Source organism: Periplaneta americana, chromosome 11 (assembly GCF_040183065.1).
Source record: "Periplaneta americana isolate PAMFEO1 chromosome 11, P.americana_PAMFEO1_priV1, whole genome shotgun sequence".
Lineage (NCBI taxonomy): Eukaryota > Metazoa > Arthropoda > Insecta > Blattodea > Blattidae > Periplaneta > Periplaneta americana.
The window spans coordinates 65,823,512-65,840,505 of record NC_091127.1 but is presented as its reverse complement, the minus strand read 5'-3'; the positions used below and the strand labels follow the sequence as shown (position 1 = coordinate 65,840,505).

Below are 16,994 nucleotides of genomic sequence, written 5' to 3'. Positions count from 1 at the left end.
CTCCTGTAAGTTCATCCCTCTTAGCCCCAAATATTTTCCTAACCACCTTATTCTCAAACACCCTTAACCTATGTTCCTCTCTCAAAGTGAGAGTCCAAGTTTCACAACCATAAAGAACAACCTGTAATATAACTGTTTTATAAATTCTAACTTTCAGATTTTGTGACAGCAGACTGGATAATAAAAGCTCTGACTATCGCTTTACTTGTTGCAATGAAAATTTCCGTGTTTTGCCTAATCGTTTGTGGATTTCCATTTAACATATTCACGTCATCCGCATAGACAAGAAGCTTATGTAACCCGTTCAATTCCAAACCCTCTCTGTTTTCCTGAACTTTCCTAATGGCAAATTCTGGAACGAAGCTAAAACGTAAGGTGATATCACAGTCAAGTACATACGGTCACGAATGTCAATATGCGCGGAATATGATTGTGTGTCGTTTGACTTACTCCGTTTCGCATACTACAATTTGCCTTTTTATGTGAAATATTTTTAAATTCCTCACCTGCAACAGTAGCCACTACCAGGATTGAATCTTGTCCCTCACATTTGGCTATGGTGTGGTCAATTTCCACCTCCCATGGTGCAGAGTCATTGCTTCCAGCTCCATGACCCAATTTCACCTGTAAAAATGTCGTGTAAACATTGATTTCATAAGATAATTGTTATTCTTCACGGTGTGTTTCTTACCTGTGCGATCCAATTACCCGTCGAGTTCCGACGACATGAGAGAGAGAATTTGAGAGACTTGGAATCAGAAGAGACGCATTCCAGTGCAAATGAATCTCCAGTATAGCAGAACAGAAACAGAAAGATTTTGAGTAGACAGCGATACATATTGTGATCCAGATAGTTCCACTCAAGACTTTGATCAGGCGAAAGTTGCAATCCAGTTTATATAGAAACTGTGTAACGACTGACGTAACTAGATCATCGTTATAATACTATTTATATCAGATGGCATATTCTTATAATAAGAAGGAAGAACTTATTTCTATGACACAAATGTTCTGTACATACACTCTGTCAAGCCGTGATGGATGGAAATGTTAATTATCTCAGGAATAGGAGTAAATAATTATAATAGCTTTCGGAGGGAAAAAGTCATGTAAGGAACAAAAATTAATTTAATACAGAAAAGTTCCAACACAGTGATGTAACGGTTAGCATGTCTGATGATGGAACTAGTGGGCCCGGGTTCAAATCCTGTTTGGGACAAGTTACCTGGTTGAAATTTTTTCACGGGGTGTTCCCTCAAGCCACTAAAAGCAAATGCTGAATAACGTCCGCTCTGGACGCTGGACTCATCTCCCTAGCATTAACACCTTCATTTTATTAACATGCTACATATCCATAGTAGTTGATAAAGCGTTGTAAAATAACCAGTTAACATATACAGAGCGAATCAAAAGTCTGGAACCATATAAATATCTTCCATATGCTTGATTTTTGATTACAATACGTGTTACCGTTATTTGTAAGACCAAATACTGTACCAGTGACACATTCGATTCTAGCTCTCAGCTATCCCAAAAGCCGCCATTTTGGATGAAACTTTGAAATTTTAAATGGAAACGGGTCAAGTAGGTACACAAAATCATGTGAAATAAAAAAAAAACAATGGTTCAATCTGTTTTGAGATATATAATCGTTTTCAAGTCATTTAAAAGATAACTATCATAATGTCAAAGACATTAGTTACTGCATATACAGAAATTTTGTAACATGGTAGAGTACTAAGGAGGCTTTGGAAAAGGTATTTTTTTATGCAATTCTGTTAATTACCTTTTCCTGCTTTACTGTTTGGTTAACCTGTGATAGGCTATGCATTGTTGTGATTATTTGAAGTTTTCCTATAACAAATTTCTTTATTTTCTTGATGACATTATCGAAAGAGAGAAGAGTTGATATGATTCTTCATTCTGGTAAGTTAAGCCACAGAAATGTTGGAGCAGACTGGACGAACAGTTGCCTGGACATTGGATTGGTCGGCATGGACCAGCAAAACGACCGGTCAGATCTCCAGATTTAACACCCCTTGATTTTTTTTCTGGATTATATAAAGAGCTTGGTATATGAAGAGAAACTGAGAAATGTTTACAGTCGTCCATTGTAATATTTAGAGACACGTAAAGCAAGCACTCATGATTTATTTTTATTTTAAGTTCGTGATAAAATTGATGTTCTTTCATTTGTTAATTTCAACCTTTAATTAAACCTAAAGTAGCCTATCTTATTATGTTTTACTAATTGTACAAATAGAACTTCAATGGAACAATTACATAGCTTCTATATCTGATCTGTCTAAAGTACTTTATAACTCTATTTCGCAGAAGAATGGTTGCTTGGCAGTGCAAATTATGTCTGCTAGGAGATTCTCTCTCCTAATGACGCATCCACAGTTTGCACCCACACCGTGAGGTTCTCCAGGATTCCATTTGACATACCCAGCAGCAACAAGACTCTGGTCTGAAATGTTAAAAAGAATGATAACATTAATTTCACCTAGTGTTCGTACCTCTTATGTAGAAAATGAATATACTCGTATTTACATATGCCTTACTTACTTACTTACAAATGGCTTTAAGAAACCCGCAGGTTCATTGCCGCCCTCACATAAGCCCGCCATCGGTCCCTATTATGTGCAAGATTAATCCAGTCTCTATCATCATATCCCACCTCCTTCAAATCCATTTTAATATTATCCTCCCATCTGCGTCTCGGCCTCTACAAAGGTCTTCTTCTCTCCTACCTCCCAACTAACACTATATATTAACATAAGCCTAAAATATAAATTGATAATTATCCATTACAAATGTTTGACATCCACAAGGGAGTTCTCTATGGTGACCGAGTGATCAGAACTTCAGTATGTCACGCAGACGGTCCGGGTTTGAATCCTGGTCAGACTTGGAATTTTTCATTGATAGGTTAAATCCATAGTGAAACTTGTGGCGGACGAGGTTGCAATTGGCGTTTATTTCAGGCTTCTCCCGTTTCCCGTATTACGCATCTACATGATTGCGTCAACATTTCTTTATTTCGTCATCATTCAACAGCATTCTCCGAATACCGGCTGGTGACGCACGAAGGGGGCTGGCCTAAGGACGAACTCTGAGTACGCAGCGAACTTCAGTGTAGTCAGCCAATGTGGGTTTTGTAATGCGCCTAGCTTGAGAATTAGCGCAATAGATCACAAAAGATCGCAGTGCTAGATCATAGTACCGCCTCCCGAATATTCCATTCCAACCCACAAGGCAATGTCTCAAACATAAAACGCGATAATATAATGAAACCCATAACTTGTAAGTAGACAGCGGAAAAAAGTCATTCGGATGTGAAGGTAACTACTGTCATTCTCTGAGGAGTTTAGGGCTGAGAGGAATGCGGTTCCGACTAGTCTAGCGCGGTACTGGAGTGGGAGGGAACAGTGGCATCGCCAGTCTGGAAGGAAGTACAATCATACTGAAAACACTAGCCCAATTTACGAGAGCAGTATGCCTATTAGTTTTCTAACGTATTTTTGGCGAGCTAGAGATACAACCATTCGTACTTACGTGTTCAAAGAAGGAAAGTATTGTAGAACATTTTGTTTATTTATTTATTTAGTCTATTATTCATTTATTCTGGTGACGTTAAGGCCATCACACCATCAGAAATACAAATACAATAAAATAAATAATCATAAAAACCATAATAAAACTGCAATAATACAAATTAAAAGAAGAATCATACTATAAAATTGAGTGATTAGTAGAATTGAATTAAATTTGTAAAATAATCAAATTAAAAATAATAATAATATTAAACTGCCCCCCATTGAGGGTAGCCCTTACGGACTCAGTATATCCTCAAAAAAATTATTATACATATTATGCAAACATATATATTAAGTTTTAAAAACGGGAAACAAAGAAAAGGGAGTGAAAAATTACAATTGCTATTAATGTGGCACCATGTGATTAATTAGGATTTGGCAGGATTTTTTTAAAAACAATTGTCACAATGTCATCCCTCAGAGATGTTGGCAGAGCAAACTTCCGTTGAAATTCTTCGAAAAAAGCTGGTATAGTCCCTCGAGCACCTATGAGCAAGCCGAATACCTCAACGTGAATTAAGGCATATTTCATCTTGAAATAGTTGCCTGTAAGCTCTTAGATCGACTTCTTCTCAAGGTGGACCTCGGCTGACTGATGACATTCTACTTCAAAACGTATCGTGGGGTCCACAATGATGACCTGTTTAGTGGCAGCATTGTACGCTAAAATATATACTCGTCTCGTTGATCCATTTTCCACAGCATGTTTCCTTAAAAATGACTTGTAACGGTGAAATATTTAATATGAGTAATTCATATAATATTAACATAGCTAATATCAGGGAGATGTTTGAGCAAAAATTGCAACAAAATATTGAATATATTTATAACAAAATCACATAGGCCTAGGTAAACAATATGTATATGAAATATTCACACACTACTACAAACTGAAGACTGCATATTATTGGACGATTAATACTTCCCACACCTCTCGGCTCGGCTTGACTGTAGCAACAAAAGAATCTACCTGCAATCCCCCTGCACCGATGGCAAGAATACTCAGGTCCCAGCTCTAAATTCGTCGGAGGAAGACAGTACATCGCGACTATTTTGTCTCTTCAGAGGGTTGTTGTTTGCTTAAGCAGAGTAGGTACACAAGAGGCGCGTGCAGGCATAGGCCGAGGGAAATGTACATTGACACACGGAATAATCACTGAATATTGGTTGTACGTTGATATAACTATTGTAATTGCATATTGTCATAGCTACGTATATATATGATATGATGATAGAGTTTCAGTATAAGTAAGTATTACGTTAATTTATACTGTATATACAGTGCGTTCGCTTCCCCCTGCGGCCGGGCGATGAACAGCAAGCACGCGGAGCAGCAATAATATAGCCTACCAACGTGCTGCCACCCAACAGCGTCCAACATTTTGCAGTCAGTTGACCTAATTGCGTTCTGTTTCAACAATCAGTTTGCTCTACTGAAGCGCTTTAAAAAACGCCTCAAGGCCTGGCGTGTAGAAGAACTTCAGCGTGTGAATGGAAATTTTGTCAGAAGATGTGATCTTTTGTAACAAGGTTAGTACTCAAGTGATAACAATAAATGAGTAGGATAAGCTTGAGGATTGATACACGTCGCTAACTAATGCTCCGCGCTTGCTGGCCGGCAGCAAAGGGGAGCGTACGCACTGTACAAACAAATACACATATTTCTATGTACAGTACTTACCACGAAAGAGGGAAGATAGTCATGTCATCCCACGTCCTGGGCCGGATTTACATTGCAATGTACAACAATATACATCCGAAATTTGTCGAATGTGAAGTATTTCGACTTCATGGACGATTTTTGTATTGTGAAAAATTTTAAAACTGCTTTCAATATCCCATGATGTGATTGGGACATATTTAAAGTTTGCCAGTATCGTTGTTTCATAGTTCATTTATGTGTTCTAATTGTTAGTTATCATCCAAAGCACGTCTGATGAAACACACTGCAGAGTAACCAACTTTTTTTTTTCTTCAAAAAACGCTATTAAACTTTTCCTCCACTCTCGAGCTGACCGCTGATTCTCCAACCTTTATAATGGAATATTGAAACTTCTCATTATTCGACACAAATCCTGGCAAAAGTCATATTTCATATTTGAGGCGCAATTTGAGCTTGAACCCTTATTTTCTTCTAACAAAGAGCAACATTTTTCATATGTTTCTATGTATTACATTGATGTTCTATCAATTGTTTTGTTATCTTTTTTTTTAATGCACACATACATAACCGACAATTGTTTCACCAGTATCACTACTAAATTTGGACACCATATTCTTTTATTAAGAAATACACCCTATGTTTTTTTAACATCCGTCTTCGGCATTATGATCACTTCAATGAACAAAAATGAATAATATGTTCACGTATCTCAATATTCTCTGTTCACGTACGGACGAGGACTGACTGAGAACGTAGGGTGGCAGTTGTTTTCGATGTTCGCGTCGTGCTCTCTGCGGACGGTACCCTGTTGTACCTACTTGGGATGCATGCACACCTCATTTCATAGTCTATGCGTACGATACTTGTTAACCGTAAACATGTATTTTATTTGACTTTTTCCACTGTCTACTTACAAGCTTTAAAGGACAATATTCTTAGATATACATATTATTAAGGACGATCCATTTGAGAAGACACGAAACAAAAATGCTGTAACGCGAGAAATGTTGCTATATTTTATTCATCTGTAAATATATTGTAGAGAAGGATGGGAGTTTTGACTACAATAGATCTCTATGTGTCTACCATCGCGTATAAAACACATATCAGTTGATTTATAAATTCATTCTAAATACTCCAGAGTATATCATCATTGTAGCGGACTAGTGCAATATTTTCGATACTTAGTTACTGCTTTGAAAGTCATTCATCAGCGTTTTGTTTTCTGAGCATTCACAGAATATTTTTTACTTGCCATCTTTCAGTACATCACTCTGGAATTCTTTTCATGACATGTAAGAGACTTTTGATATTAAAGGTGAATGTCTTTCCATTTTGAATTGTGTAGTTTTTAAAGAAAAATTGTTCCCTTTAATAGAAATTCAATTAGTTGTGCAACTTTCTTGGTATGGAAAAGAATAAATTACATTAACATAAAAATGTCCCAGACTGCTACTAATGTTGCATAAAATTGTTCGACACTAGAGTGTGATTTCTGCGAAGAGTATTACAGTGACTTTTTCCAGAGTTACAATGTAACGAAACTACAGTATTGCGTTACTTACTGAATATGGTGAGATACTGTCCTTCTTTATACTGATCATGGAATCCAGCATGCGCCCAATCATTTGCGCCTCCGTCAAGTATTTTAGGATTCATATCCCAAAACGGAGTGAGTGATTTTGCTTCAGCTTCAGAGTTGATGATAGCGAGATGGGCTCCTTCTTGCTCACAAGTCCTGAGGGCTTCGTGCCAGGTCTTCACATCCGTGTGCAGCTTGTAGTATCCCAATCCAGGAACCAAGTCGTATCCCAATCCGAGTGGTGGTTTGAATGTGAAATACGGTGCTGAAATTAATGAAAATAATCTTTTATGCAAGAATGTGTGTAGTATTCAGTGTCATTTTCATTCTTACCTAAATAAGTCCAACATTGAGGTAGTGATTTCTAGAATATTTTGCTTGTGATTTATTGATTGAAAGCCCTATGCGTTTGATCCTGGGTCAGATCGATGGCATATAACTGCATTTAAATGCGACAGGCTCATGTCAGTAGATTTACTGACATAAAATAACTACTGCGGGACAAAATTCTGGCACACCGGCGACGCTGATATAACCTCGACTGTTGCGAGCGTCGTTAAATAAAACAGAATATTTTATTTAAAGCCCTATGCATGATTTCATGTTGTGTACATATAAGAAATGAAAGAAAATATATGTAGTGTGATGTGGCTTTAGTCTATTAAATTAACAGCCTACAATTTTACCTGATTCATAAACAAATATATACTATGTGATGTTAACTGCATTTGCTGCCAGAACTATAGATGTTAAAGCAGAGTCCCCGGAACAAAAATGATCTCTCATTTTCATTTAAATGTAATATATATTCTATCTGTGAACTAGACAGTGGTCATTGATGAAATCGCCAAATAATTATATAACTTATTATAACTTAAAAACAAAAGCAAAAATGTTGAATGTGCAGGAAGTTGACACTACAGAAATAATTTATTTAAGAAGGAGAAATTGAAACGTTGATTTTACATTTATTCATACAGTGAGTGGAAATCAGAAAGTATGCATTTGGATTGAAATGTGATTATCAGGATGATCGAGTTACGACAGTCGTTATAGTTCCTATATTGGCTAAACTGGATTGCTACTTTCGACTGATCAAAGTCTTGAATGGAACCATCTGGATCACAATATCAACAGAATATCTAGCAACCTATTATTTATCTGTCATGTATTTGGAAATGTCTTATCCTTGTTACAGACAACATTTAATGTTACGGGTCCTATTTGCTGTTGGTTCTCTGTCCTATCCATCCTTCATCATATGGTAATGCAGAATCCCTGCACGGGAATATCATATGTACTTTAGTACATCATAATAATAATATGATAAGCTTAAGTAATCACTTAGTGATTCAAGATGGCGCTCATCCCGTCGGATCCCCACTTAATCACTCGTAATGAGTGCACCTCTGTACATAGTGCGTTGGACATTGTGCCACTGTCACATAATTCTTTGATACAGTACATGAGGGTAGGCCACCAAACGGAAAACTGAGAGGTAGAAATTAAACTGAGGGAATTCGATCCGGAATCGGAACTGGAATCCGGCGTGGCTTAGTGGATAAAGCACCAGCACGTAGAGCTGAAAACCCGGGTTCGAGTTCCGTGCCGGAGAGAAATTTTCTCTGTTCTATACACGCTTCATCAAATGGTAACGCAGAATTCCTGCACGGAAATATCATGTGTACTTCGGTGCATCATAATATGATTTATTTTGTTTTTCCAATTGATTGTGGTGAATATTCTCCTAAAATTTCGTAGTCTGTTTTTCTTACACTGTTGGGGTATTATTAGAAAGAAGTGGAAGTAATAAATCTTCTAAAGGGTATGATTTTATACTTTTGCTTCCAATTTCGTTACTATTTCACTATTGTCTGCAGTAATTTTTGTCGTTTCTAATGTAGAAATTGAATTATTAATTGTTGCCAATAGCCATCGTTATTATATACATTATATATAGGACTTTCATTTCAAAATTTCCCAGTGTAAATACACAGTCTATTATATACGGTCACGAAGCTCAATACGTAGGGATTATGCATTCATAGATAGTTGCTAACCACTAGGATCGCTACTATCGCCTCGTTACAGACAATGCGAAATAGTACCGGCACAGTCTATTGTTCCTAATACCCTCTGCAACTCAAGCTTCGTGTCTGTATATACTAGATTGTTCTAAATAACTAATTATTTAAATTGAATTAAATATAAACAAAAACACGTCAATTTAGATATTGAGGGAAAAGTCAGAAACCAGGCTTAATTGTATTTTAGATATCACTCCCACCACCAGCCGCTCCAACTTTGAAATTTCAAATCGCACCACTATATTTTTATACTTAAATATGAAAGAACATTCAATTGTTTATACACCTCATTCATTTATTTCACATTTTTGCCTGGCAACCTGACAAGAAACAATTTATTTTACACTAAATCAAGTGTTCAAAATGTGCTCCATTGTTAGTTAAATAGTAATACAGTCCATTGTGAAACTCATAGCGAAAGTTTGGTGTTTTTCCTTACTAATCCGATTACATTCTTGGATTATTCTATTTTTCAGTTCTTGAATATTCTCAGGTGGAGAAGAATAAGCAACTGATTTCAAATGATCCCATACGAAGAAATCAATCGGCGTCAGATCTGGAGATCTCGTCGGCCATTTTACAGCACCTATCCTACCAATCGATTTTCCAGGAAATCTTCTATCCAGCCGTTGTCGCACACGCACTGCATAGTGTGGGGGAGCTCCATGCTGTTGAAAATGCAAATTCTGATCGTCCAACACCAGGTTTCCTTCATTGACTTGCTTCACTAGCGACAGTATGATAAGTGGATCAATTAAACTTTGTAATATGTTCAGATACAATTCTCCAGTCATGTTTTCGTCGATGAAAATTTGTGCAACAGTATCATCCCCAAAAATTCCAGTCCACACATTGATATTCTGAGGAAACTGGGTATTATCTTCACGAAGCACGTGATGATTTTCAATGTCCCAGTACCTGCAATTGTGTTTGTTGACAAACCCATTTAACAAAAAGTCGTATCATCACTAAAGCAAATATTTTGTGTCTAATTTGGATCATATTTAATTCTCTGAGATATCTATTCACAAAATTCTACTGTGCAAAAAAATTCGTCTTCGCTGAGCTGTTGGTGACTTTGTATTTTGCAGGGGAAAAATGTGTTAATTTTCAGCACTTTACGTATGGAACCAACCGAAATGTTTGTTACAGCAGCTACCTTTGGAATGGAGGGGGTGGATTCAGTAATGATATTACATAGTATTTATATCTAAGACCTTTCATCGAGTTTTCTAGGTTGGCCATTTGCTTTATTGCATACAGAACCAGTTTCTTCAAATTTCCTTATTTGATCGATGACATATCGGTGACTTACGTTTTTCTCAGGATGCCTCTCGTTGAAATCTCTAGCAGTGCTACGAACACAACATAAATAAATATGATTTCTATTCTGTTTTGAAGGGTATAGTCCATTTTACAAAAATTTAATGCACGAACGCAACTATTACAAGAAATGTTCAATGGTATTTATAGCTTCAGCTCTAGTCAACAGTAACAACAATCGAGGTTGTCGGACAACGATATAAAACAAAAGAGGTGAAATAAATGTGAAATAATTGATGTCCCAACTATTTGGCAAAACCTAAATGTCACACTACAGCTGGATTAAGACACAGTAGGAATTATGGACCAAGACTATATAATTCAGTATTGAGAAATAATCCAGACCTAAGCAATTTACACATTCTTAAGTTTAAAAATAAAGTGAAAATGTTTGTATGATATTTGATAAATTTTATTATTATTTTAAGTATTCTAGCATTATGTGTTACTAATATTTATTGTGTTTATCTGATGCATGTAACCTATAAGATAAAAAAATTTTATTAAATATAAATAGATCATTTTCTTAATTAATAACAGTGTATATCTCCAATAAATGATTTCTTAGCATCGCCATAGATACACTTGATTTTACTTGTCACTATCTCTGTTACTAGAGAGTTCTTGAAATTTATATTTTCCCCGCCATTAAAAAAATATTTTGATATGATACCTCTTGCACAAAAGGGGAGATCTATAACTGAAACTTGATTAATATATTTCGGTATTATTTGTATTTATCTTGGTAATAATGAACAGTTTGACTCGTAGACATTTTGTTTTTCAGCATGACCTTCCCAAGATTGTATGAGAAGATTCGAAGAGCACGGCAGTTACGTAGACCTTCGCCTCCCCCTACTACCAATAATACATAATACAGTATCAATACGGCGGTTGCTGTCGTCTGCGATCCAACGAACGTTTCTGTTGATTTTCGAGTTAATTTTTTTCCTGGTTATTATATGCTTATTTAAGTTGGGTTAACTCACGCTAAGTGGGTTTATATTTTATTTTATCCGTCTTAGTATTTATTTTATTATTGTAAATATTTTTGTTTTAAAACTATTATTTTTATTATTATTATTATTATTATTATTATTATTATTATTATGTCTATCATCAACATTATCATTGATCTCTGTAAAATTTATGTAGAGTATTGGACTGTACCCGAGCACGAGCATGTGCTCAATTCGGGTATCTATTTAATATGTATCATTTCAAATGTTAAATTATGAATAAATTTGAAATTTGAAATTTTGAAATTTGAAATGAATGAGATGTATAAATAATTGAATGCTCCTCCATATTTAAGTATAAACTATAGGGTGCAATTTGAAATTTCAAAATGGGGGGGGGGTGAAAACTAAAAAGAAATTAAGCCAGGTTTCACACTTCCACCTCAATATTTAAATTGAACGTGTTCCTTGTTTAAATTGAATTCAATGTAAATAATTAGTTATTCAGACTGGGAAGTTTTGAAAGGAAAGCTCTGTAGCCTATGCACATGCAGCCGTTTAGGAATAAAATGAACTACTCAAATATTAAAATATTACGTACCGCTTTTATAAATAACATTCCGTTATACACATGTATTTTAAATAAGGCTATGAAATTAACTCTTATAACAATTTGTTATGAGAAATTTTCCTCAGCTGTCTTCAGTATAATTAACCTTTAAACATTACAAAACGAAACACTCTATGTTTATAACAAAGCATTTAAACATTCTAAATTGCACAACATCAGAAGGAAAAAAATAAGTTTTGTTTCTATTTTAAATCATTAACACTGTTATCTTTAATGTAAAATATTTTAAATTCCTCACCTGAAAGAGTAGCCACTAACATGATTGAATCTTGTCCCTCACATTTGGCTATGGTGTGGTCAATGTCCACTTCCCAGGGTCCAAAGTCATTGCTTCCAGCTCCATGACCCAATTTCACCTAAAAAAATGTCGTGAAAACATCAATCTGATATGATGATTATCATTGTTCACGGTGTGTTTCTTACCTGTGCGATCCAATGACCCGTGGAGTTACGACTACTTGAGAGAGAGAATTTGAGAGACTTGGAATCAGAAGAAACGCATTCCAGTTCAAATGAGTCTCCAGTATAGCAGAAGAGTAACAGAAAGACTTTCAGTAGATAGCGGTACATATTGTGGTCTAGATGGTTCCACTAAAGACTTTCATCAGGAGAAAGTAGCAATCCAGTTTATATAGGAACTATTACGACTGACGTAACTGGATCATCCTGATACTCTCATTCCAATTCGATTGCATATTATTCTTAGGATAACAGGAAGACTTATTTCTGTGGGCTGTACAGTCTTAGAAAAAAGTTTTGTCGCATTGAAACTTTGTAAGTCCGAGAAAGGAGGCAATGCGCAAGATCAGAGGATGAGCGACCTGGTTCAAAAGAGAATGAATATTTGAGGTAGGTAATAAAATTAGGTGTGTTTCGTTGTATGTCTGATCACGCGCAATGCCTCCTTTCTGGGATTTATCAAGTATCTGTGCGACAAAACTTTTTTCTGAGAGTGTACATAAACTCTGTCAAGTCATGATAGATTCAAATTTTGAGTATCTCCACAATGCCTCTTGTTGAGAGAACACATATGAGCCGTTCAGAGCAGAAGTGATGTAAGTCAAAAATTGGGTAATGAGGGTTAAAGTAAAGATTCTGTAAAATACAACGCAAAGTAGCAATTAATATTCAATTTATTAAAAATATTATTAGTCAGTGGATAGCAAGAACGACAAATTAATTGCCACTTTGCGCTGTAATTTACAGAATTTTTAATTTAAACCTCATTATTCAATTTTGACTTACACCACTATTGCTCTGAACGGCTCAAATGATACTGACCACTATCCTAGCTGGATAAGGCTACATTCTGTTCTTTCAGAAGTTGAATATGACTGACTCTAAGGACCGAACTGAGGAACGTCACTTCACTTTCACTTACTCGTACATTCGACTTCAGAAATTAACTTACATTTGAAAACTTTGGTTGTTTCAGGAAACTATGTGACGATATATCACATAAACAGGGAGTATTTTTACAGGGTTTAAGGGATATAAGTGCCGTCCTTTTCACAGTCGTCGGGGACGGTTTATAGGATCAAAAAAGTTCATACAACATAGGGTCAAATCTTGATAGATATCCGAGAAAAAATATTTATTTTCTTGTTTTATTTGCGTTATACTGCTTATATCGTTAGTAAAATTAGGAAAACAATTATATCAGTAGATATATATGTAGCAAAGAGTTAATATTGGTTGAAATAAATATTTGTCTGTTCTATTACGTTTCCGTGAAATGAAATAAAAGTGCAGGCTTAAATTCGTTAATATTTTGGCTTGAGAGACGTGCAAAGTTCACCAGGCAGTACTCTGCATAGACGTAAGTACGAGTCAGCTCAGTTTAAGCTCCCTGTCCATAGCTCTACTGCCAAGCGGATGGGAGTTCAGTACAGGGTAATCGATAAACAACTTACAATGTTATTCACAGTTTAGTAATATAATATGTTATTAATTTATGGAGAAAGTCGTCGTAATTCAAGTGAGGTAAGAAGGATGTACCGTTAAAATTTTCCTCAAATAAGGTTACCTAATCGGCTAACTTTTGTAACAGTTTCTCACCTATTATTAGAAACTAAGGGCCGTATTCATAGACATTTTTAGCGCGGGTTTTCGGTGGATTATCAGCGTTTTTCGTATTCATATACCAGTGTTAGCGATAGGATATGATTTGAATTCTGTACTAGTAACCAGTGGATAGCCGGGGCTAGGTTAGTACGCTCATAGCGCGTGCTGCGAAATGTGTATGAATACCACCCTAGAAGTCTCTTACTCCGTTTCGAAAATCATATAATCAGAATTTTGTTTAAAAATGATACTGCTTTATGGAAGCGGGAGAGATTAAAATGTTGCATTAGAAAAAAATGTTCGTGTGATTTTGTGCAGAAAACCACTATTGTTTATTTCTTAGACGTACCATAAAAATGGAGCAATATTATTACATAAAATGTACATTTACCATACTATTCTATTAACCCATTAATGTACATGGCAGGTTTTCCTACCAAACAAGTTTAAAATATTTTAACAATGTATCAACAACTTTTTTGTTATGAATACTGCAATAATGGGTTCTAAGATATTCTCCGCACGGTATTTTCGAATTTTAACGACATAAGTGAAATGACTGCATCAGTACATGGGTTCGAAGTTACGATTCGACTTCTCTTCAAAAGATGGCTTGCAGCCAGATAGAAAGTGAATAAGTTGTGAACATTTTTGAAGTAATAAATCCCACCTGATTATGAAAATGTATAGGCAATAAACCATACTACTTAAATAACTTGTGATTGACATCATTTCATATTTTATTATGTGCTTTATTATAGACTACACTTTGATGGCAGGTTTTCCTACCACTGGGATATAACTTAGTCATTTATATTATAGCTATAGTGATCTGAATATTTTTTCATTTCACGGCTGGACACTGTCAATGAAATATGTGATATGATGTAAATACGGGGTAATGAGAATCCCAGACGACTGAATGTTGCCATTCTTCCTCCACGGGAGCAAGCTGAGGCCGAAACAGATGATGACTCTGTAAAGAGTGATGATAAAGTGGAAAATTATCCTGTTCAGTGAGTGACGCCCAATTAGATTCTGATTCTGATAACGAAAGTAAGGCACTACTACCATGTCCACCATCATCATCACCGCCGCCACCACCGCCGCCGCCACCACCACCGCCGCCGCCGCCACCACCACCACCACCACCACCACCACCACCACCAATATATTTTTTTTCCACAATTGGGGAATATATTTCGGCATTCAAAATTTCATACCATCCCAACCAAATGGATTATTTCAAGGAAACGCTACGGTGCGTTCCAGCTAATGTATCCGACAGAGTTCATAGACTTGATCGTGGACCAATGTAGGACCTACTGCATTCAAAAAATCTATCTGCTAGCTCTACAACAAAAGAGAATATTTTAGTTTTTCTTGGCATTCTTTTGATTTCTGGCTAAAATAAACTCCCACACAGGCGACTTTATTGGAGTACATTACTAGATTTACATAACATTTTGATTTCAGATTCAATGAGGGGGAATATTTTTGACGATATTATGAGACAATTCCATTTTGCTGATAATAAGGCAATTTCTAATAATCGCTATTACAAGTTTAGGCCAATTTTCGATATACTAAGTAACAAATAACTCACTAAAAATCTGTGACATTCCAGACACCTGAGTATTGGTGAAACAATTGTCCCGTATTATGGCAGACATTGAACTAAACAGTTCAATCGAGCAAAACCAATAAGGGTTGGTTTGAAGCTCTGGTCCCTTCTTACTGCAGATAACTATATGCTGCATGCGGAGTCATATTGTGGCAATAGTATACGAACTTACCAACTTCAGGGAAAGGACAGGATGTTGTTTTTGGACTTCTAAAGAAGGCTGATATCCAAAAGGGCAGTAATTTATTTTTATACATATTTCACGTCCATTGATCTTCTGCATAACCTAGGTGCTAAGGCATTCGAACAACAGGAACAATTGCAACAACAGGGTGTATACAAACAAATTAAAAATGCAAAAAAAGAGAGAGGAGCTATTGAGTCTGTTATTGCAGATGATGTAATTTTATTGCGATGGAATGACAACAGTGTAGTTACAATCGCCAGCAATATTGCCAAAACGATTCCTATTGGAAAAGCTAAACGTTGGAGTTCCAAGACAAAGGGGACGATTCAAATAAGCCAACCACACTCAGTTGCACTGTATAATAGATATATGGGTGGTGTGAATTCCCATGATCAATATGTAGCAACCTACAGAATAAGAATAAGGTCCAAGAAATGGTGGTGGCCCTTTTTTGCATGGCGTATAAATGCTGCCGTCGTAAATGCGTGGAGGCTTTATCGCACCTTGGGACATGATATCTTACTACTAACTTTCCAACAGAAATGCATTTCGCAACTCTTAGTCCAGTACGGGAAACCTAGAAATTCTCCTCGCTCAGCACTTCAAAATCGAGAAGCAACTCATGATAATGTTCTTTTGACAGGACAGATCACTGGATCATCCGTAGTGAACATCCAAATGCACGATGCAAGCAGTGTGGATGTCGTACAATATTCGTATTTGAAAAATGTAGTGTACCACTGCATCCAGAATGCCAGAAAATCTATCATACTGAAAATTCAGCAGGGCATTGTAAAATTAATCTTCTTTTTTTCATATATTTTCTCTAAGTAAGCTATTATTTCAAATATCCGTAGCGATTGTGCGATGTAGGCTATATCTTATGTGAATGAAGTGAAAAGTTCATAACATGCATGCTCTGCAAATATATAGCGAAGTTTTGACTATAATAACTTAATAAGTATATTTTGGATGCATTTATTTTCCAGTGGCAGGAAATCCTATCACTTCAATAATAGGCCCATAATAGCCTAATAGTGTCCGGATTATCTGGAAAAATATTCAGATGCTCATTTCATATCATTGTGATGGTAGAATGTGAATATTAGTTTAAAGCCCACAAAAAATGTTCTGGGCATTAATGGGTTAATGACATTGAAAATTTGTATTTGCTGCTCGTTTTATGCAGACAACGGTATTGTCATGGTCCACTCCTGCATTAGAACAGAGCATCTATTTTGTACCAGTATGTCCGTACCCACTTGAAACTTTACT

At 36.0% G+C, this 16,994-nt stretch overlaps 1 protein-coding gene across 1 annotated transcript; it reads right to left on the bottom strand.

Moving 5' to 3' along the window:
- Positions 1-1,619: 1,619 nt before the first annotated feature.
- On the bottom strand, positions 1,620-15,117 carry LOC138708523 (hemolymph lipopolysaccharide-binding protein-like). Its single transcript, XM_069838639.1, has 5 exons — positions 14,980-15,117; positions 12,268-12,435; positions 12,083-12,200; positions 6,828-7,109; positions 1,620-2,470 (listed from the first exon to the last, which is right to left on the bottom strand). The coding sequence occupies exons 1-5, from the start codon at positions 15,115-15,117 to the stop codon at positions 2,316-2,318; spliced, it is 861 nt and encodes a 286-aa protein (XP_069694740.1). The 3' UTR covers positions 1,620-2,315.
- Positions 15,118-16,994: the final 1,877 nt, after the last annotated feature.